Source organism: Neofelis nebulosa, chromosome 1 (genome assembly GCF_028018385.1).
Source record: "Neofelis nebulosa isolate mNeoNeb1 chromosome 1, mNeoNeb1.pri, whole genome shotgun sequence".
Taxonomy (NCBI): Eukaryota; Metazoa; Chordata; class Mammalia; order Carnivora; family Felidae; genus Neofelis; species Neofelis nebulosa.
Genome location: NC_080782.1, coordinates 44,242,013 through 44,261,634, shown reverse-complemented (window position 1 = coordinate 44,261,634; position 19,622 = coordinate 44,242,013). Strand labels below are relative to the sequence as shown.

General features: G+C 44.0%; 1 protein-coding gene across 4 annotated transcripts in view; it reads right to left on the bottom strand.

Annotated features, from left to right (window-relative positions):
• Positions 1–19,622, bottom strand: part of SLC36A1 (solute carrier family 36 member 1) — a 177,611-nt gene that overhangs the window by 137,188 nt on the left and 20,801 nt on the right. For 3 of the 4 annotated variants that reach the window (XM_058720728.1, XM_058720719.1, XM_058720710.1), the window contains exons 2-5: positions 9,507–9,654; positions 2,315–2,405; positions 1,311–1,399; positions 765–860 (exon numbers count right to left, since the gene is read on the bottom strand). In XM_058720728.1, coding sequence (XP_058576711.1) covers positions 765–860; positions 1,311–1,399; positions 2,315–2,405; positions 9,507–9,649 — 419 coding nt within the window. In that variant the 5' untranslated portion in view covers positions 9,650–9,654. Of the gene's footprint in view, positions 1–764; positions 861–1,310; positions 1,400–2,314; positions 2,406–9,506; positions 9,655–19,201; positions 19,462–19,622 lie in introns of those variants that run through there. The other variant, XM_058720712.1, reaches the window with a different exon arrangement.

Sequence of the window (19,622 nt, the reverse complement as noted above, 5' to 3'; positions counted from 1 at the left end):
ACTTCTAAATATACCATTTCCTCAAACAGGAAACGAAAATTAGAATATTTCTCTCCAGGCATCTGGAAACTTACCCTAAGGAGAAATCTCCAATTCTCCCCGCCCCCCTCCCCCCTTGAAATGTCTCTTTCCCCAACAAACCCATTTGTTCTAGCTCAGCTCATCTCTTCCTTAAAGCCTTCCTTCTCCTGCCCGGTGCCCTGCCCTTAAAGCACCTATCATGTGCACTTTGCATCTGGCACAGGTAACCGTCCTTAAATCTCCTCCCCGTCTGAGCCCCTAGGGTGTGCTTCTAGCTTCTGACACTTTTTCTACTGGTATAGACTATTCCTGATCTCTTGCCCGTGAGCCTTCCACATATCCTTCTCCTTACAGAGACTACAAGTCCGCAAAGGGCCAGGACCACACTATTCACCCCAGGGGGATCCCCCCTCCCTGTATCGAGAATTATTCTGCATGACTTATAACAGAGTGCTTAAATATCTTTCCTGAACAAATGAGTGAGTAAAAAATAATCACTGGTCATAGACTGCCAAAGCTGGGAACAGCCAGGTTGGCCAATAAGGAAACTGAGGACCAGAGAAAAAAGGGGTCACACAGCCAAGGTCACCAGATGACTGCAGGCAGAGCTGAGCTAGGAGCCAAATCCACTGACCCAAACAATGTTCTTTCCACTGCTTATACCGTGTGCCGCGCCCCACCTCCCTGTCAGAGGGCCTCCGCTCTGCGAGGCCACAGCTGCAACGAAGGAGGGAAGTGGTTACCTTCCCCAGTGCGCGTGGTTCCGGAGCCAGGAGCTGGGGCTGGATTCCAGTCCGTACATCACTGTGTCCCCATAGTCCACAAAGGGCTTGTTCAGTCTGGGAGGAGAGGGAGAGAGGAAGGGCAGAGTGTGTGGGTTCAACAAAGTGACAGAACACAGGTAGCTCCCTGAGACCTGGGCCAGTTCCCCACCTGTCACCCTGGAGAAACTACTGAGTCCTGCGTCTAATGCTTTCAAGGATCAGAAGTGTTAAATCAACAGGTCAGTTACTTCCTTATAATTACCGACCATCTGGCAGAACCATTTCAGTGGAGTAAATACTACAAAGCACATAAAATGAGAATCTGGTCTCTGTCCACTGGACACAAGCAAATACGACAGATGACAACAAACTGAAAAAGAACACAAAAATAACCAGGGGAAGGGAGTTCTGCAATAATCAGCAGCCACCTGCAGCTAGCACAGAGAATTTAGAGTGGCCTAAGTCCTCTCTTTCAGCGCGGCTAACGGAACCCCAAAGGACAACTTGGCAGCTCAGAGCACTCACCTGTGGCAGAAGTGGTGAGCACATTTCACCAGGATACCCATGCAGTGCACAGCCACGATGCCTATCACCAGCAGGCTGAGGGGACCCATCTGGGGACAGGTGTTGCGGGCAAGAGAGAGAGAGACAAGCAGGTAGAATTAGGAGTGAACCCAACGGAGAGTGGATTTGCAAATGATCAAAACACTACTAAGGCACCTTCCAGTGACAGAACTTCTGGCACAACGTTCGAGATAGGAATGTGATCGTGGGGGTTAGCTGGGGGAGAAGGGCATGATCTGAACCTTAGCATGCTTTCAAAAGAGTTAACCTCATGGAGAAGAATGACACAGCATAAGGCTGTTCCAAAACAGCTTCAATTCAGCCGAACAGAAGGCTCTTATGTTCTGGGAAGAAGAGACAGGGAAGGGGTGGAGGGAAGGAGAAGTTCTGGGAAGAAGAGACAGGCAAGGGGTGGAGGGAAGGGGAAAGGTCTCATTAGAGCAACGCCAGATCAGGAAAAGATGCCCTTAGCTAAGGGCAATCCACATCTCTGAGCTAGCTCCAACTCTAAGAGAAACCAAATGGCTTTAGACTGCAGTCTGTAGGGGATGAATCATAACAGAAAAAGTAAAATTCTCAGAGTTGGCCTCCCAGGAGTGGGACGTGGAAGGACTGTGGAAGAAACCAACAGACTTCTGTTACGAATCCATTACTTAATATTATTCACAGAAACTCCCTGAGACATTTTAAGTACTCCTCCTCACCCCAGAGTAAGCTACATGAGGGCAAGAATCTCTCTTTTTTATTCACTGATAACGCTCAGAACCCAGAACAATGTCAAGCACACACAAGGCCCTAAATAAATATGTTTAAGTGAACGAACACCTGAATTTTGCTCTTTCTCAGCTGAATTAAAGAGAAAAGCTTTTCATTTTTAAGTGTTTTAAATGAAGCAAATTTAAAAAACACACATACCATCTCCTAAAATTTGTCATGATACTCCCCCTGCCAATGCAGATCCTTACCAAGATGCCTGCATTCTTCACTGCCAGAGGCAGCCCCAGGAGGCCGGTGCCAATGTTGCCTTTTAGCAAGTGGACCAAAGTCTGGAACCATCTGAAGTGGAAAGAAGGTAGACAAGGGCATGTTAACAATAATGACAGCTAACATTTACTAAGCATGTAGCCCTGTGCTAAACACTTTCATGCATTATCTCATTCAATGTCTACAACAACCCTATGAGATAGATGTTAACTTTGTTTTATGGATGAGGAAGACACTTCCTCAAGGTCATATACCTAATAAAGAGTTCAGCCAGGATTCAAACCCAGGTAGTCTGACCCGCGAGCCCTCCCCTTGCCTCTGTGCTATGAGCTCCATTCCCTGTGGGATCTCCAAGAACCCCATCTCTATGGCACATTAGACCAGAGGGACACCACGGTTCTTTGTAGACGCTTTATCTTTTCCTAGTGGGTCTGGTCTGGGTTTCACCATAACTGCCCACTACAGAGACTCGTATCCAAAACCACAATGGAGGATGACAAGCATTCAGTGTGAAGGACAAGACATTGGTGTAAGAGAAAAACGAGGGACATAAAAAACAGAAGCCCAGAACCCTTAAAAGAAAACTGTATGCAAAGTGAACAGAGCAAAAGGAATATGGTACCACAAACGGCCAGTCCCTGGAATACTTTGTATTTAAAATTAAAAGTCGATGGGAATGCAAGCTCTGGAAAACAGTATGGAGGTTCCTCAAAAAACTAAAAAGAGAACTACCCTACGACCCAGCAATTGCACTACTAGGCATTTATCCACGGGATACAGGTGTGCTGTTTCGAAGGGACACATGCACCCCCATGTTTATAGCAGCACTCTCAACAATAGCCAAAGTATGGACAGAGCCCAAATGCCCATCGATGGATGAAGGGATAAAGAAGATGTGGTATATATATATACAACGGAATGTCACTTGGCAATCAAAAAGAATGAGATCTTACCATTTGCAACTACGTGGATGGAACTGGAGGGTATTATGCTAAGTGAAATTAGTCAGAGAAAGACAAATATCATATGACTTCACTCATATGAGGACTTTAAGAGACAAAACAGATGAACATGAGGGAAGGGAAACAAAAATAATATAAAAACAGGGAGGGGGACAAAACATAAGAGACTCACAAACATGGAGAACAAACTGAGGGGTACTGGAGGGGCTGTGGGAGGGGGGATGGGCTAAATGGGTTAAGGGGCACTAAGGAATCCACTCCTGCAATCATTGTTGCACTCTATGCTAACTAATTGGGATGTAAATTATAAAAAAATTAAAATAAAATAAAAGAATTTGCATTTTCAAAAATAAATAAATAAATAAATAAATAAATAATAAAATTAAAAGTCGGATTGGAGAAGCCCTCTTCAAACGTCACCTAGTTCATCATTCTGCCTTGAGGACAGATTTCCCCCTCACCTATTATAGACTGTCCATCTCACACTGTGATTATAAAGCCTATCCTGCACCCTCATTCATTTTTTCACCCAGCAAATACCATCTGTTCTGTGTAAAACATTGTGCTCATACTGTGGTAGAAAGAAGTAGGAATCAGATACAGACCTGGACCTCGGTCTCTAGAAATTAATAATGTTTCAATGAAAAAATAAGGCAGATACATTAATAACCACCCAGGTAGAGAGACACCTTCTTAAGATGTGCCCGGGAACAGTGTTCAGGGAGGGGGAGGCAGGTGAGGGTCCCAGAGTGGAGATCTAAGCTGAGTCTGGGAAGACAGGCAGAGCTTGCAAGGGTGCCCCTGGGGAAGAAAGGCCTGAAAATACAAAGCTAGAGAGAGACACGGGGCATCAGCACAGAGGAGTGTGTTTCCTCAAGGGCTGACAGCAGAGGAATGTCCTCATCTGCCATATTTTCTATCCCGCTACCTCCAGAAGGATACAAAACAGGTCAAATATAGCCATTGCTTTGCCCCCAATACATAGACTCACTCAGGATTTGGCCTCTGGCACCATCTGGAAATTCTTCCACACAAATACCCCAAATCCCTCCTAAATAATGTTTCCATATATTTCTTCAAATCAGCAATTCAGAAGAAACCAAAAGCAAATAACATATGTTCACTTGTAAAGACCATAATAAATATGACCTATCTCTACTCTCTGTAATGGAATTTTACTTTTGGTAACCTTTCTCCTTCTACCTCTAGGAAGAAGACCTCTCGACCTGCCTACTGTCCCCAAGCTTTTCAGGAAAGATCAAGAAAATGTCTTTGAATCTAAATGAGAAGAAGCTGAGCACTCTCCCGGACTATCCTGAGGAAACAGCCTAAGGACCACACGAGTACAGGGGTGACTGCTTCATTATCAGCAGCCAGGGACCAGAAGATTATAAGCAGGATGATAAATGAAGCAAATGTCTACCTTAGCAAATGTTTAATCCACTCAAGGCAAAGGTAAGCATTGTAGCAAACCCACCTGCCTACCAGAGGCCTCCCCAAAATGCCTCTGAGCTGGGTTTTGTGGGAGACCAGGTCCCTATTAGCCCTGGTTCTGCCAGTAACTCTACACAATTCCCTTCCCTTGTCTGGACCTTAGTCTCAGCTGTAGAGTGAGGGGACTGGATAGGACAGCATCCTTTCCAAGGTCTCTTTAGCTCCAAAACACCAAGATTCTAGGCAACTGGCCAACATTACTCTCTTTAATCAATGGCCCCAAGCTGAGATTACCCAAAACCATGAGTATCACAAAATCAACTCCATGGACTGCAAAGTCTTAACTATGGGGAGTACAGGGAGGAAACCTTGCAAATCTCTGTAGTTCGGTTTATGTTCCAGATCAGTAGTTCTTACACTTTTTGGTCTCAGGAACCCTATACATACTTATAAAGTATTAAGGATACCAAATAGCTTTTGATTATATGGATTATGTCTGCTGATATATATTACAAATTAAAATTGGGAAATTAAAAAATATGTATTAATTAATTAATTAAAATAACATGTTAATAAAATAAGTAAATTCTATTTTAAATTAATTTACTTAAAATTAAGTTAATTTAAAAATAAAATTATATGTTAATATAAGTAACAGATTTTTAAATTTCTTTTTTCTTTTCTTTCTTTATTTGAGGGAGAGAGAGAGTGTATGCAAGCAGAAGGGCAGAGGTAGAGGGAGGGAGAGAATCAAGCAGGTTCTACGCTTAGCATGGAGCCCAACTGGAGGCTCCGTCCCATGACCATGAGATCACGACGTGAGCTGAAAGCAACTTAACCAACTAAGGCACCCAGGCGTCGCTATAAATAACAGATTTTTTTTTTCAACGGTTTTATTTTATTTTATTTTTGGGACAGAGAGACATAGCATGAACGGGGGAGGGGCAGAGAGAGAGGGAGACACAGAATCGGAAACAGGCTCCAGGCTCTGAGCCATCAGCCCAGAGCCTGACGCGGGGCTCGAACTCATGGACCGCGAGATCGTGACCTGGCTGAAGTCGGACGCTTAACCGACTGCGCCACCCAGGCGCCCCAGATTTTTTTTTTTTTTAATGAAAAGTAATTCTATTTTCCAAAACAAAGACTGGTACTAATTTACATTTTTTTTTTTTTTTGCAAACTTCTTTAATGTCTTGTTTGATAGCTTCACTACCTACTTCTGCATTAAATCTGTTGTGATATGTTGTTTTGAAGTACATGAAGAAAATCTGTCCTCACAAAGACATGCAGTTGGAATGTATTTTAGTAATCTCTTTAGACGATTATGGTAGTTTTCCTTTGATACTTGACATGTAGTTGTTTCTTAGAAGTTAGTTACAACATGGAGTCTGGCCTTTTCAATATCCTATCAGATCAAAATCTACTGGTGATCTTGCCCTTTGCATGAATCTTTCACCCACGCGCAATTTTCTAATATCAGGCTGGCCATTTGGAAGATACTGGTTCCCTGAGTTATGCAGATCTTCCAAGCACTGGCACATTTCACTACACAATATCAGAAAAACTCACATTTATTAATATCACTGAAGTTTTTTGTTTTTTTTTTAAGGGAGAGAGCGAGCACAAGTTGGGGAGAGGTGCAAAGGGGGAGAGATAATCTTAAGCTGGCTCCATACTCAGCATGGAGCCTCACATGGGGATCAATCATACGACTCTGGGATCATCAACTGAGCCGAAATCAAGAGTCAGATGCTCAACCAACTGAGCCACCCAGGCACCCTACTAGTCTTTAAGTAGAGGGAAGCTGTCAAGGTCAGTGTTGGATACCAGGTTTTTTTTCTAGTTTTGCTTGAAAACTTAAATTTTATTGTGGACCACAAATACCATTGTTTTTCATGAGGTTATGGTCTCATTATTTTCATTTTCAAGAAAATGTTTGCCAAGTCCTCAGGCCTGAATAACCTACAGCTTGTTAGTTCTTCCTAGCAAAAATAGTGTTCTACAAAAAAAAAAAAAAAAAAAAAAAAAAAAAAAAAAAAAACCCAAAAAAACAAAACCCCAAGCAGCTAGTTCAGAGGTAGCTGAGTTCAGTAACTCAATCACTCAAGGTCTTGTCCTTGAGACAGGTGTCATACTTTGGTATGCAACAGAGGTATTTCACATGTACTTCCCATTTTGTCACGCAGATTATTAAACCTGCACTGAAGGATTAGTAATAAAATGAGTAATTTGACTGCTTCATCAAGGACCTGCTTACGTGAAATTGTACATTCTTTGTACATGTGTGGCAGAGAAAAATACGATGACTGACATAAGTTGGTAGTATTGCCTTGATTTATGCTAACGCACCAGCAATCTTACCCGCTACTGCTACTGAACCATCAGTGTAAATGTCAACACAGTGAAAAGGCAAATAACGTGTTAGCATTATTATGAAAATAGTTTCAGTCTCACAGACTTCTTGAAATGGTCTTGGGAACCCCAAAGAGTCACACTTTGCAAACAGCTGTTCTAGATAACCTAGAGCAGTCAACTGGTTTCTCAGCCTGCCAGCCTGGGGGAAAAGGACCCAAGCTCAACCAACAGCTGGTATAATGTAACTCAACAGGGCAACAAGAAGAAAAATGCCCAACAGAGTAAGATGAGGCTGTTGTCAAAGCAGTCGACGGCTTGGCAACACCAAGTGTTAGGAAATAACCTCACTAAACACGCCAATATGGAAGTGTCTGGGGTTCCGATCTGCACCCCTGATTAGGGATTTTTCTTGAGCCCTTAACCCTTAGGAGAGCCAGGTATATGCAAGCATGTACTTTATTCCTTGCGTTTTGTTCCTTGTACTTTGTTCCATGTTCTTTGCTCCTGGACAAAGCAGATAACAGGGTGGGGCAAGGCACAGTAGACAAGGACTCCAGCTCAAGAGCTTGTCTCTAACACCTTGATATGTGAGAGAGCTACCTGAGCTAACGAGGTCTCCTGAATCAGCTTATATCTTAATGACACCTGGCATGCTTTCTACACCTAAATGCTCAGGTGGATCCAACCTGAGTAACCAGCTGGTTACTCAATCAACCCTCCCAGTCCCAAGGGAGTACTTTTCCCTCTACCACTTGTGATACTGGACATCACTTGCAGATGGGCATTCCTGGTCACCTACCCTATAGCACAGTATCAGGCCAGGATAGGCCCTCACAACAAAGCACACCCAGGCAAACATCCCAGTACAAGCCCCAGGAAGGTATCTCCTGATTTTCTCAATTTCGAACAAGCAAGGAGAAATAGTTTTGGGTTGATACTAGTTTTAATGCAATGTGAAAAAAGAGATACTCAGAATAGCTAACGGGCACACATAACTTTCAATACATACAAAACTTGTGAGCTACCATCCTGAAGTTGCTAGTGGTTGGTTTTGAACTTCAGGGAGGTCCCTTTAAAAATGAAAATCCAGACCCCATATGACAAGCATTACACAGACGAGCTGATGCCTGATAACAAGAGCAAAAACTGGAAGAGAAACTATAGAGAGAGAAGCTTGGAAAAACAATTGCACAACGTATGACTTCTGAAGGGAAGCTATCACATGTCAATGGCTGCATTTGGAGCTCCTTCTGCCTGGGGGGAAGGAAGCCAGCTGGGAGGATAGGTTAGGGAAAAGAGGGGAAAGATGGTCCTCACTGCCGCCAGTTGTTCTCTGCACAATCTTTCCCATCAGCTAGCACTGCAAGGAAATGGGGGAATCTACAAAAGCATGCCACATGAGACATAAGCTATAGAGACTGAATCTTTGGGACCAGAAATCACCTAGTGGTAATGTGGACAGACCATATCTTCTGGCTCTATCCCAAGAGACAATGCCCTGCCCCAGGAGAGCCTGCAGCCAAAGGGAGCTTCACCAGTAATGACCTCCAAGAGAAGCTTCAAGAGCCTCCTTGGGCAGTCACATCGGACAAGTCTAGCACATAAAGGATCCCTCAGTTAAGTCACACCCAACCCACAAAGGAACACAGGAAGGGTAACTGCTAAGCTTGAGGAATAAACAGAAGGGGTCAAAAAAGATGGAGAAAATATCAGGGGCATACTTGAGGTTCAGGACTGAGTATGAAAACTCAGTGGGGTAGAAAACCCTCTTCTGAACCTTCTAATTCAAGTGGGTAAGCACCAGACAGTCAGCATACCTTCACAGTGGGGTCCTCAACTTTCTCTTACATTTAGAGAAACTGAGGCCCAGAGAGGGCACTCAGATGAGTCTTGGGATTCAGTTTCCAGAAATAAAACTCAAGCCCTCCCTAGGCAATGCAAAGCAGACCTCCTTTTCTCAACCTCTTGAATTTTTTAAATGCAGGAGAAATTATTCCTTCCTCCCTCTTACCACTTCTTCAACCAAATGAACTGGCTGTTTCATGATGGGGACAGAAGTCTGGGCAAGACTCTGCAAAGGAAGCTTCCAATTGAGCCTAGAGGTATTTGAGGTTCTAAGACAGATGACCCATGCTTCTGAATTAAGAGAACGTTCTCTCTAGAAGTTTCTCTTACATTCAGCACCAGCGTTTGGGGACCAACGCAGCTGAAAGGAGCAAAGAATATAAAACAGATGGGAAGGTGGCTGGCAAGGAACTCAAATCTCAGCACTGTTACTCACCCAGTCTCTTTATATCTTCCTTCCATCTGTAAAGTGGGGAACTGATAAAAATGGGGGAGCAAAAATACCTCTAAGGGAGACTACATTATGAATACAGAATGTAGAAACATGAATCCCACCCAGGAGGGTAAAGAAACTTACGTTGTGCTGTTGCTTTCCCCAAACCGCTGGTAAGAGCCAGGGGAAGAGAAGTTGTTTAGGCCTTCGGATGGGCTCTCCTCTGGGCTCACGTCCGTGGAGCTGTAGTCATTGTAATCCTCGTTCCGAAGTCTCTGCGTGGACATGGTAGCTGGAGGGACAGGGTCAGCGCTAAGACCTCCAGAGGCTGGGGCCTTTAGCTCCAAGCCTGTGGTGGGCTCTGGGGCAGGAGCAGCCATGGTCACAATAGCTCAGTGACAGCTGCACTATGAATTAAGTACAGTGACAGTGCCTGATACCAAGGGAAATGGAAAAAGTGCAAAGTACACATGGGCGGGCTGAGCTCACTCAGCTTCTGTCTCCCAACCTTTCCAGTTAGTGCCCCACTCATAAATTTCTAAATTTGCCACCGCATACCTGGACAGAGCAAAGGTGAGGCACTGCCCGGGATGGGTGGGTAAGATGCAGACAGGTGCTTCCAGGAAGCCTTCCCCATTCCTTAGGTTGGGAGTAACTATCCCCTCCTTGGAGCTAATTTCTTTGAACCTTGAACAACAGTTATATCGTATCTCTGCCCATCTTCCCCAGGAGCAAGCTCTCAGAGGATGGGAACCTGAATATCCCTCACTGCATCTTATTTTTCTTCTGCGTGCATTAGAAAAAGGACTCTGTTGCATTCAAGGAACCCCCTCCAAATCATCCAAGTCTGCTCAGATTCCCCACCAGGTTCCAGAGCCACAGCTGACTTCCTCTCCCTCTCCACCATGCCCTCTGGCCCGGCCTGTACTTTTTGGAGGTCACCGGCGACCCCCATCCCCTTTTCTTGCAACCAGCCTGAAATGCAAGCAGCTCAGAGGAAGAGCAGGAGCATGAGAGGGCTCTCCATTGGCCCTCATCTCAAGATCTTCCCTCCACAACTCCCCTTGTTTTTATTGTTACGGATTTGCCAACGTTTTAAAGATGGTGAAAGAAAAAACCCTTTCTGTTGTGTGTTGGGGAAAGATGGCGAGGGTATCGTCCCCAGGGTGGATTTTCTCAGTAATGCTACTACAGAAAAGAGAAAGAACAACGATTCCTCTGAGCTACACCAGAAGGATACATTTGGGCAGTTCCGGAAGCCTCCAGAATCCTAGGCGCTACACTAAAAGAGCCCTCAGAGGTCGCTCCACAAACTGTGCATTTGACGGATGCAGACTCAATCCCAGAACGATGAAGGAACCTGTCTGCTACAGCCAGGTAGCAGCAAAGCAGGAAACGTATATTGTGCTGCCCTGCCCGAACCTGGAAACATCTACTGAATGCACTGCCACTGGCAATGAGGGAATATTACAATGAAAGGAAGCCAACTTCCTGCCCTCCAAGAATCTCCAATCGAGTGAGGAAAGGAAGGTACACGTACATTAAAGATTACAAATAAAAATCCTTCTGACACTGGCAGACTGGCATACCTGCCTCCCTGTGACTGGGCTCTTCCCCAGCCTAAGCCCCGGAGCCTGATGTGCTGTCTCAGATACCTGGTAAGGAGACAGGAATGACGGGCATCACAATACCATCTTGCCAGCCCCCAACACTAGCTGCCAGAGGACAGCTCTGTGCTGAGTGTTCCCACAGGTCAAGTCCCAGGGGACTCTTCGGAAACTGGCCCTACTCTGGCACCTAAGCGATCCAGGGTGATCTCATTTTCTCCCCAGTGTAATGGAGAGAGGACCCACATAATCCCACAAGGAAAGCGCCTGGCAGAAAGCCAGTAAGGGCTGTGGAAGTCTCCCAGAGGATCCTGCCCAGCTTCACCACTAGGGCGACTTTGTTAAATACCTAAGAGGGCATCATTGACTCACATGCCAGAGGGATTCAAAGAAGTCTTCTAGTTCTAGGGCAATTAAACTCATAAGAGGATCAGGGGGAGAAAATCTATAAAATATCTTAACATGACAGTTGAAAGCTGCTATTCAGGCAAGAGCTAATAGGTCAGGTTCTACGTATGGCAGAAGGCCTGGGTTCTAAGCCTGCCTCTCTCGCCAGTTTCCTTACTAACTTGGAACAATTCTTTTATCCCAAATGTGCAGAAAGGGGTAGAGGGCAGTGAACTGAAAGATCTGTCAGCTTCTCTCTAGCTCCAGTATTCCAAAAATCAACTAATTATTTATGCAAACAGAAGAGAATTTCTTTTCCAACATACCAAGTGTCTGAGGAATAGAGCCATCCAGGTGACTCATGCATATTACTGAGGGAGAAGGGACAGAATACGGGGACTGACAAATCCCCCTACTCCTCCACAACAACCAGGAAACTACTCTATTGATTACTTGGCACAGATGCTCAATTTATTTCAAATACTGCAAAGAGGTGTCTTTATGTTGTATATAAAAACTGAAGTTACCCACAGCACAATATTGGTAAGAAACTGCTCAAAAAAGGAAGCTGAAATCTATAGATCTGAAGTCTGAGAAACAACCACAGGACATGGGAGATGTGGCTTGGCCACTGCATGCATGCTGAAAAGAAAAAATTAACACTATTTACGGGTTTTAGCTGATGATCAGCTCAACAGAAGTCAACGATTTAATAACAGATGCCAAATAAGCTAATTCTAGGTTGCACTAGGATGAGAGAGAACCCCCGGTAGTCAACAGCACTGTTTTTGCCACGCACGATATTCTGTTCCAGGCAGTACACTATAAACAATGCTAAACTGTGGTATAGTGAGGGCTCACCACCAACAGGAGGAGGGAGTGGAAAACACCTAAATGAGGAACGACTAGAAGCAATGAGAAAGTTCAACCTGGAGAACTAGCAACTTGGGAGGTATAAAAACTGCTTCCAAAAGCTGTCCTATGGGTAACACTTGTCCTGTGGGACCTCAAAGATGAGTCAGAAAGAGGGTCAGGAGGTGGGAAGTAGAGGGAGGCAGGCCTGTGGCTAGACATAAGGAAGAGCCTTTATCAGAAGGAGTTGTCCAATGGAACAGACTGCTCTGGGAGACAATGTGTTCCCCACCCCTGGGAAAGTCCAAGCAGAAGACCTTTCTCAGAGCGGTGAAGGAGGGGTCCAAGCGCTCTAGAGGGTGCGGGCAATCACTCCTCAGAGTTCCTTCTATCACTCTTTCTGGCCATCAAGGCAGCCTCCTCTTGCTCTCTAGCTGTCCACACTGAGTGCTAGCCTCCAAGGCCACCCTGCCTCTGGGCTCCCTTTGATGAAACCTGGTTTCCAAGTCTATTGTGCAATTGAGATTTCTGCCCTGTGGGAGATTTTAATAGCACCTGTTAACTGTTTAAATGAGGGGCAAAATATGTGAGAATTCAAGACAAGCTTGTCCTTTATTTTAGGCTCTTGAGGACAAAGAAGAGAGTTTATACATTATGTGTGGCCCATCAACACAAACTCAAAATCTTCATTAGATACTTAGACCCAAAAGGGTGAACACTACAAACTAAGAAAAGTCTACACGTGCGGTGGGAAAAAATTTTTTTCTTTAAATATACATTCAACCAAAATTGCAGTGAAATATCAACTATCTGTATAATCTTAATAAATTTTACTTTTTTTCCTTACATAAACTATTTTTTAGTTAGCAATATTGTCATTATTTGAAGGTTTTCCCCCACTTATTTCATATCTACTATTCCCTGAATCCGTAAAGTACACACACTAATGATGTGTAGTTGCAATATAACAGTCCATCATTATACTGATATAATAATTTGCTTCGCTAGCTCCCAACTGTTGGATATGAAGCTTATGCTTTCTTTCTTTTTTAAATCTCTTACATCACATCTAATAGGAATTCATATACATAGTTTTTTTTTTAATTTTGGAGATATGCTTTTGGAGTAAAACTAGGTGAATACACTCATTTTTATGGTCCTTGCCACACAAATGATTGAACTAACCTACAGTGTCACTAGGAATATGACTGTCTCTTCATAACTCTGCCAATGTTGGCTTTAATCATTTTTGTTCTTTTAAATGGATGGGTGGTCCCTTGTACTTGTTTTATTTTACATTTCTCTGATTTCCAGAAAAATAAAAACTGAGCATCTTTCATCCACCTATCGGCCTCATAGTAAGTCACTTTTGAAAATATGAAAATGTTCTCAAAATAACCAAATAAGAGTTTACTGGTTGGTTTCTATTCCAAATTCAGTACAATAAACAAGGCCAATTCCAACAAAGGAAGGAGAGTCCACCTATACATATTTATAGCTCTTCTTTGGGGCCTATGGGAAGGTAGGGGAGGGAAAAAAGGAATGAAGGGACGGAGAGACAGTACTAAAGTGTTATTTATTTAGCTTCATTATCAAAAACTGAATAATACCTTTATGGGTGCCTTGTAAACACATAAAAATTATCCACTAAAAACTAGGACAATTAATAAGTTCAGCAAATTTGCAGGATACAAGGTCAATATACAAAAACTAGTTGTATTTCTATGCAATTGCAAGGAACAATCTGAAAACTAAGTTGAGAAAACAGTTCCGTTTACAATAGCATCAAAAAGAATAAAATTCTTAGGAATGAATTTAAACCAAGTAGGTATAAGGGTTGTACATGAGAACTATAAAATATTGTTAAAAGAAGTTAAAGGCCTAAAAAATTGAAAAAACATCCCAATGTTTACGGTTTAGAAGATTCAATGTTGTTAATATGGCAATATTTCCTAAACTGATCTGCAGATTCAGTGAAGTCCCTATCAAAATCCTAGTTGCCTTTTTGCAGAAATCGACAAGCTGATTCTAAAATTCATATGGAAATCCAAAAGGCTCAGATTAGCCAAAACAATTTTGAAAAAGAAGAACAAAGTTGGAGGACTTCCCAATTTCAAAACTCAGTACAAAGCTACAGTAATCAAGACAATATGGTACTGGCATAAGGATAGACATACAGATCAATGGAACAGAACTGAGAGTCCAGAAAGGAACCCTCACATCTATGGTCAATTGATTTTTGACAGGGTGCCAAGATAAGTCAATGGAGAAAGAATCATCTTTTCAACAAATCGTGCTGGGACTACTGGATAGCCACACTGGAACTCTACGTCACACCATACGTACAAATTAACTCAAAATGGATCAAAGACCTAAACACAGGAGTGAATACTATAAAACTCTTAGAAAAAAACATAAGTGTAAATCTTCATGACCTCAGATGAGGTCGTGGTTTCTACATATGACAGCAAAATCACAAGCAAAAAATAATTGGTAAATTAGACATTATCAAAATTAAAAAAACATTTGTGCCTCAAAGGACGCCATCAAGAAAGTGAAAAACAAGCCACACGGTGGGAGAAAACTTCTGCAAATCATATTTCTGATCAGAGACTTAAATCCAGAAAATACAAACACTGTTACAACTCAATAATAAAAAGACAATACAATTAAAAAATAGGCAAAGCATCTGAATAACTATTTTGCCAAAGAGGTGGAAATGGCCAATACCACCTGAAAAGATATTCAATATCACTAGCCACCAGGTAAATGCAAATCAAAAGCCACAATGAGATACTACTTCACACCCACCAAGATGGCTAAAATCAAAGACAGATAATAATAAATACTGGTGAAGCTGTGGAGAAACCGGAATCCTCGAACACAGTTGGTGGGAATGTGAGATGGTGTAGCTACTTTGGACAAAAGTCTCACGGTTCCTCAAAAGGCTAAATGACCCAGCAATTCTACTCCTAGGTATATCCTGAAATGAAAATGTATGTCCACAGAAAAACTCGTACACAAATGGTGATCCCAGTATTATTCCTAATAGCCAAATGTGAAAATAAACCTGATGAATGGATAAATGAAATGTGCTGTATCCATACAATACTACTTAGCAATAAAAAGAAATTAAATACTGACATAATACCAAATACAAAAATAAATTAAGTACTGACAAATACATGTGACAACATGGGTGAACCTTGAAAACATTCTAGTTGAAAAAAGTCAGTCACAGAGCACCATATAGTATATGATTTTGTTCATAAGAAAGTCTAGAACAGAAAATAGATTATTAGTTGCCTACGGTTTAGGGTAGGGAGTTAAGAGGAATTAGCAGTGACACCTAAGGGACAGAGTTTCTTTTGGAGTGATGAAAATGTTCTAAAATGGATTTTATGCACATCTCTGTGAATACACTAAAAGCCAGTGAATTGTACACTTTAAATGGCTGAAGTATATCCCATGCCATTTGAATTATATCTCAATAAAACTGCTTAAAAAAACCAAACAGATTTCTGACCCCAGTCTGATTCAACATGAACAGTTTATTTTTAACCAGCTTCCTAGATGATCCTGATTACAGATGGATTCATACTAAGCACTAGAAAAATACATATGATGTTATTATGATAGGTGTACCCCAGGCCTCACCTCCTACCAGAGTTCATGGATCGGTGATATTTGCAGACTAAAATTGCCACCCATTATTCCTAAACGATTACATTGGGTTAGACTTTGGAACCCAGAGAAACAGCGAATTCTCTAGATGCGTTTTCTTTTCTCTGTTGCTGGGATTCCAAAGTCATGAACAAGGACACAGATTGTGTTGCTATCTGTGATCTACAAGGAGGAAAGTGAAAATCTCTAACTTCCACGTGATCTGCTGTTTTTAAAGGGCATCAGATAAAACTCCATCTAACCTACCACAGAAGTGCATTCCATAATTTGACTCCTGCCTAAATGAGCCTGGTGAGAGGGCTGCTGACCTCAGCGGTCTCTGCCCAGGAGGGGCTAAAGACGCAAACACGCTCACTTTTTACCCACAGTCATAAAAACCACTAAACGTCAGAACCAGGCGTGACTTATAGAAGATAAAGCCCCAGCTTCTCATTCAAAGGTGAGAAAACCAAGGCCCCAGCTAGTTAAAGACTTGGGATTAGAATATAACATTCCAGATTCTTAGTCAGTGTTTCTATCACACCATAAATTCTCTCTCCTCCCTGCCATCTTCCCTGGAACAAAACTGGGGCCAGGATTAGGTGTGCATGGGGAATTCTGCATAATAAAAGACACAACAAGTTCAGAGTTGGATGTGATTATCACTGCAGAGAAGTTCAAGAACAAGAAGTCAGAAAGGTCACTATGCACACCTATGGTTCTGCAGTTCTTTTCCATTCCATCACTCTTGGAATGAGTCCCCATTTTGGAAATGGTGATCTATGTGCCATGAGCATCCCAGTAACCCAGATAGATTTCTGACTTCACGGAATAGGGAGGCACAGTGGAGTATTTTCTACTGGAGAGGGTCATTGAGAACTGGCCCTGGGTGTTAAGGCTTCCGAGAGAAATGTTTGGGAGATAAGAGATGGCACCAAATGCAATATCATGTAGTTTCTATTCTGGTACATTTAGAATGTCCCATCCACTGGACCCCACACCCATAAAACAGCTAGCTTTGTGTACTTAGACCCAGTAAGGCCTGGCTTAAGGAAGGAGCCTCAGGATTCCTCCATGGCCCCGGACGAGGCAAAAAGACTCAGTGTGAGTTTCCTCTATGAGACAAAGAGAAAAGCTATCCTAGGTGTTACTGGTCGTCAGCCAGTCACACACTTCTGGAAGGGGTTATCAGAGCCAGGCCAGCAAAAGTAGAAACCAAAGTCCATTTACTCAGCCCAGTTCTAGGACCTTGCTTTCAGGTCATGGTAGAAAGAAATGTATCATTAACAGCACAATGACTCTTCAGAATCCGACCTTGGAAGAGATATCAAGCATTTAAAGAATTGAGACACTCCCTGGGGAGGGAGGAGGAGGAATAATAAAAAATAAATAAAAATTAAAAAACCAGGAGGGGTACTTAACAGGAGATGAGACAAAGGGGAAAGTAACACGTTCACAAAACTGGCCATCTATCCTACCCACCCTACTTCACATTCTCCATGCTAACAAGTCCAGTCCTAGAATTTCACAGAACCCCTGAGTTGGAAGAAAACCTAACACTCTATCTAGCCCAAAGCTCTACCCAATACAATAATCTAATCCATGACATTCCCAAAGTAATTGCCAAGAGACAATTATCTCCAGTGACAGGGAGCTCCATGCTCTGCGTTGCCACATGAAAGAGCACTTATTCTTAGAAAGTTCTTCTGCTCACCCAAAAACCACTTCCCTTTCGGCACTTGCATCCACTGGTCCTAGTTATAACCTCTGGAATACTGCAGAAGAAATGGAATCTGCCTTTAGAATAGACAAAGACAGCTCCGAGCCCGTCACGCTGCCACAGAGGTGACGCCGAATGAACGGCTACACGGTTTAAAGGGAAAATAAGGACTCAACGGCAGGTGATTATAAACGGCACCATCAGCAAACAAAGGAAAAGAGACTTAATACCATCATCGCAGCAGCCTCTTCTTCACACAGCCTCCACCCCACAGTCTCAAACTCAGAGCAAGAGATCCAGTCTTTTGTGTCCCCTTTACTTCTTGACAACAAAAAAATCTTTAAAGAAAACATACTCTAAGTGCACACGTGAACGACTATAGACTAGACCCTCGACAAAGAGTCAAAGAGGGGCTTGATCACGTTAAAGTGATTAAAGACCGTCAAAATGACTTTCAGCGGTCAGCATTTATCTTGGACATAATACAGAGATAAGAAGAAAGAGGAGGATTTCATGGCAACCCAGAAATAACTGAAGTAGGGAACCGCTTCCTGGACAACTGGATTAATCTTTGTTGCACAGTGGTAGTACTACACACAGGGGGAAACCCTCTCTGAATAGAAAACAAACAGACCCTGATGCACCGAATGTCAGAGCAGACAAGGTCCTTAGGGATTCAACTTCATCACGGTACAGGCTGGGAAACCTACACCCACTCCAGGATGGGAGTCACCCAAGGTTGCAGAGCAAGTGTCAGAGCTAGAACACAGTCTCTCAATTCCCCAATCTCGGCTCTTTCCGTTACACCATGCCGCTATGTTATTTTAGCAAGCCTCAAACGACTGCATGCAAGTAACCAGTATTCCCCAAATGACACAAGCTACAGAAAACATAAAGCCAAGGCCTTTGCATTCTTCGAGTTAATGGCCAGGGCGTTCCACAGCCCCAGCTGCGAGCCACCTTCTGCAATTCTTATTTCATATCTCAGTATGATTTACACAAAATTGCAGGACGGTTAGAAGCAAAGCCCCCAGAATGATGAGTCTGCAGAAAAACCGTGAACACTGAAACAGGGAACCACACCCAGAGCCAAGCCAATCCGGGAGATGGAGACCGTAGAGCTAAAAAGGCAGAGCTAGAAGAGAAGAGGACAGGAAGAGGGTGCCTTTCCACATGTCAAGTTTTCCGCAGGAGGCAGTGTGGGGAAAGGCGAACAGCCGCTGGAGGTTGGGGCGCAGGTCTGCCACTAACTCACTGGGTGACCTTAGGCAAGCCCCGACCCCTTCCAGATCCTCCATTTCTCCAACTGTCCTAGAATGGGGTTGCACCAAGTGATTTCCCAGGATCCCAGTTCTGGTATTCTATGACCCAAAGACCCACTATTAGCAAGTCCCCGGCAGGGCTCCCACAAGGCCGGTCACTTGTCCCAGGCGACAGGACCCCCTTGGGAAGCGTGGAAGAAGTCCTGGCTGGTAGGTAGGGTGACCTTTCTCATCCGGGCACCTCAGTTTCCCCACCTGTCAAACGGCAGGGGGAGGTCAAGGGATAGAGCGCGAGGGAAAAGGGATTCTCCAGTTGGCCTCATCCTGGGAGGGGTGCCCGCATCTTACCGCGGCTGAGGCGGGGGAGCCGAGGAGATTCGGACCTGCACCCCAAGCCGATCGGTGCCTGACCCGGAGCATCCGCTGAGCCCCAGAGGAAGGCGAGGTGGGTCCTGCAGGAGGCGGTGACACGCCGTCAGCCCCGGCCCATCAGCGCGCGGACGCACCGCTCGGGCTCCGGCTCAGGCTCGGTTCCGGCTCTGGCTCCCGCTTCAGCTCAGCCCACCCGTCCCCGCCTCAGCTCGGAGCCCCAGCCATCCCCCCCCACCACCACCTTTGCTGCCGGGGCAGCCGCTTCCGGGCCCCGTCACGTGATCCCGGCTCCCCAGCCGGAGACCCGGGTCACGTGTTCCAGCGCGTGGCAGCTCCCCTCCACCGGGGAAGCTCCGGAGCCCGGCTCCGCAGCACCACCTGGCGACCTATTGCTGAC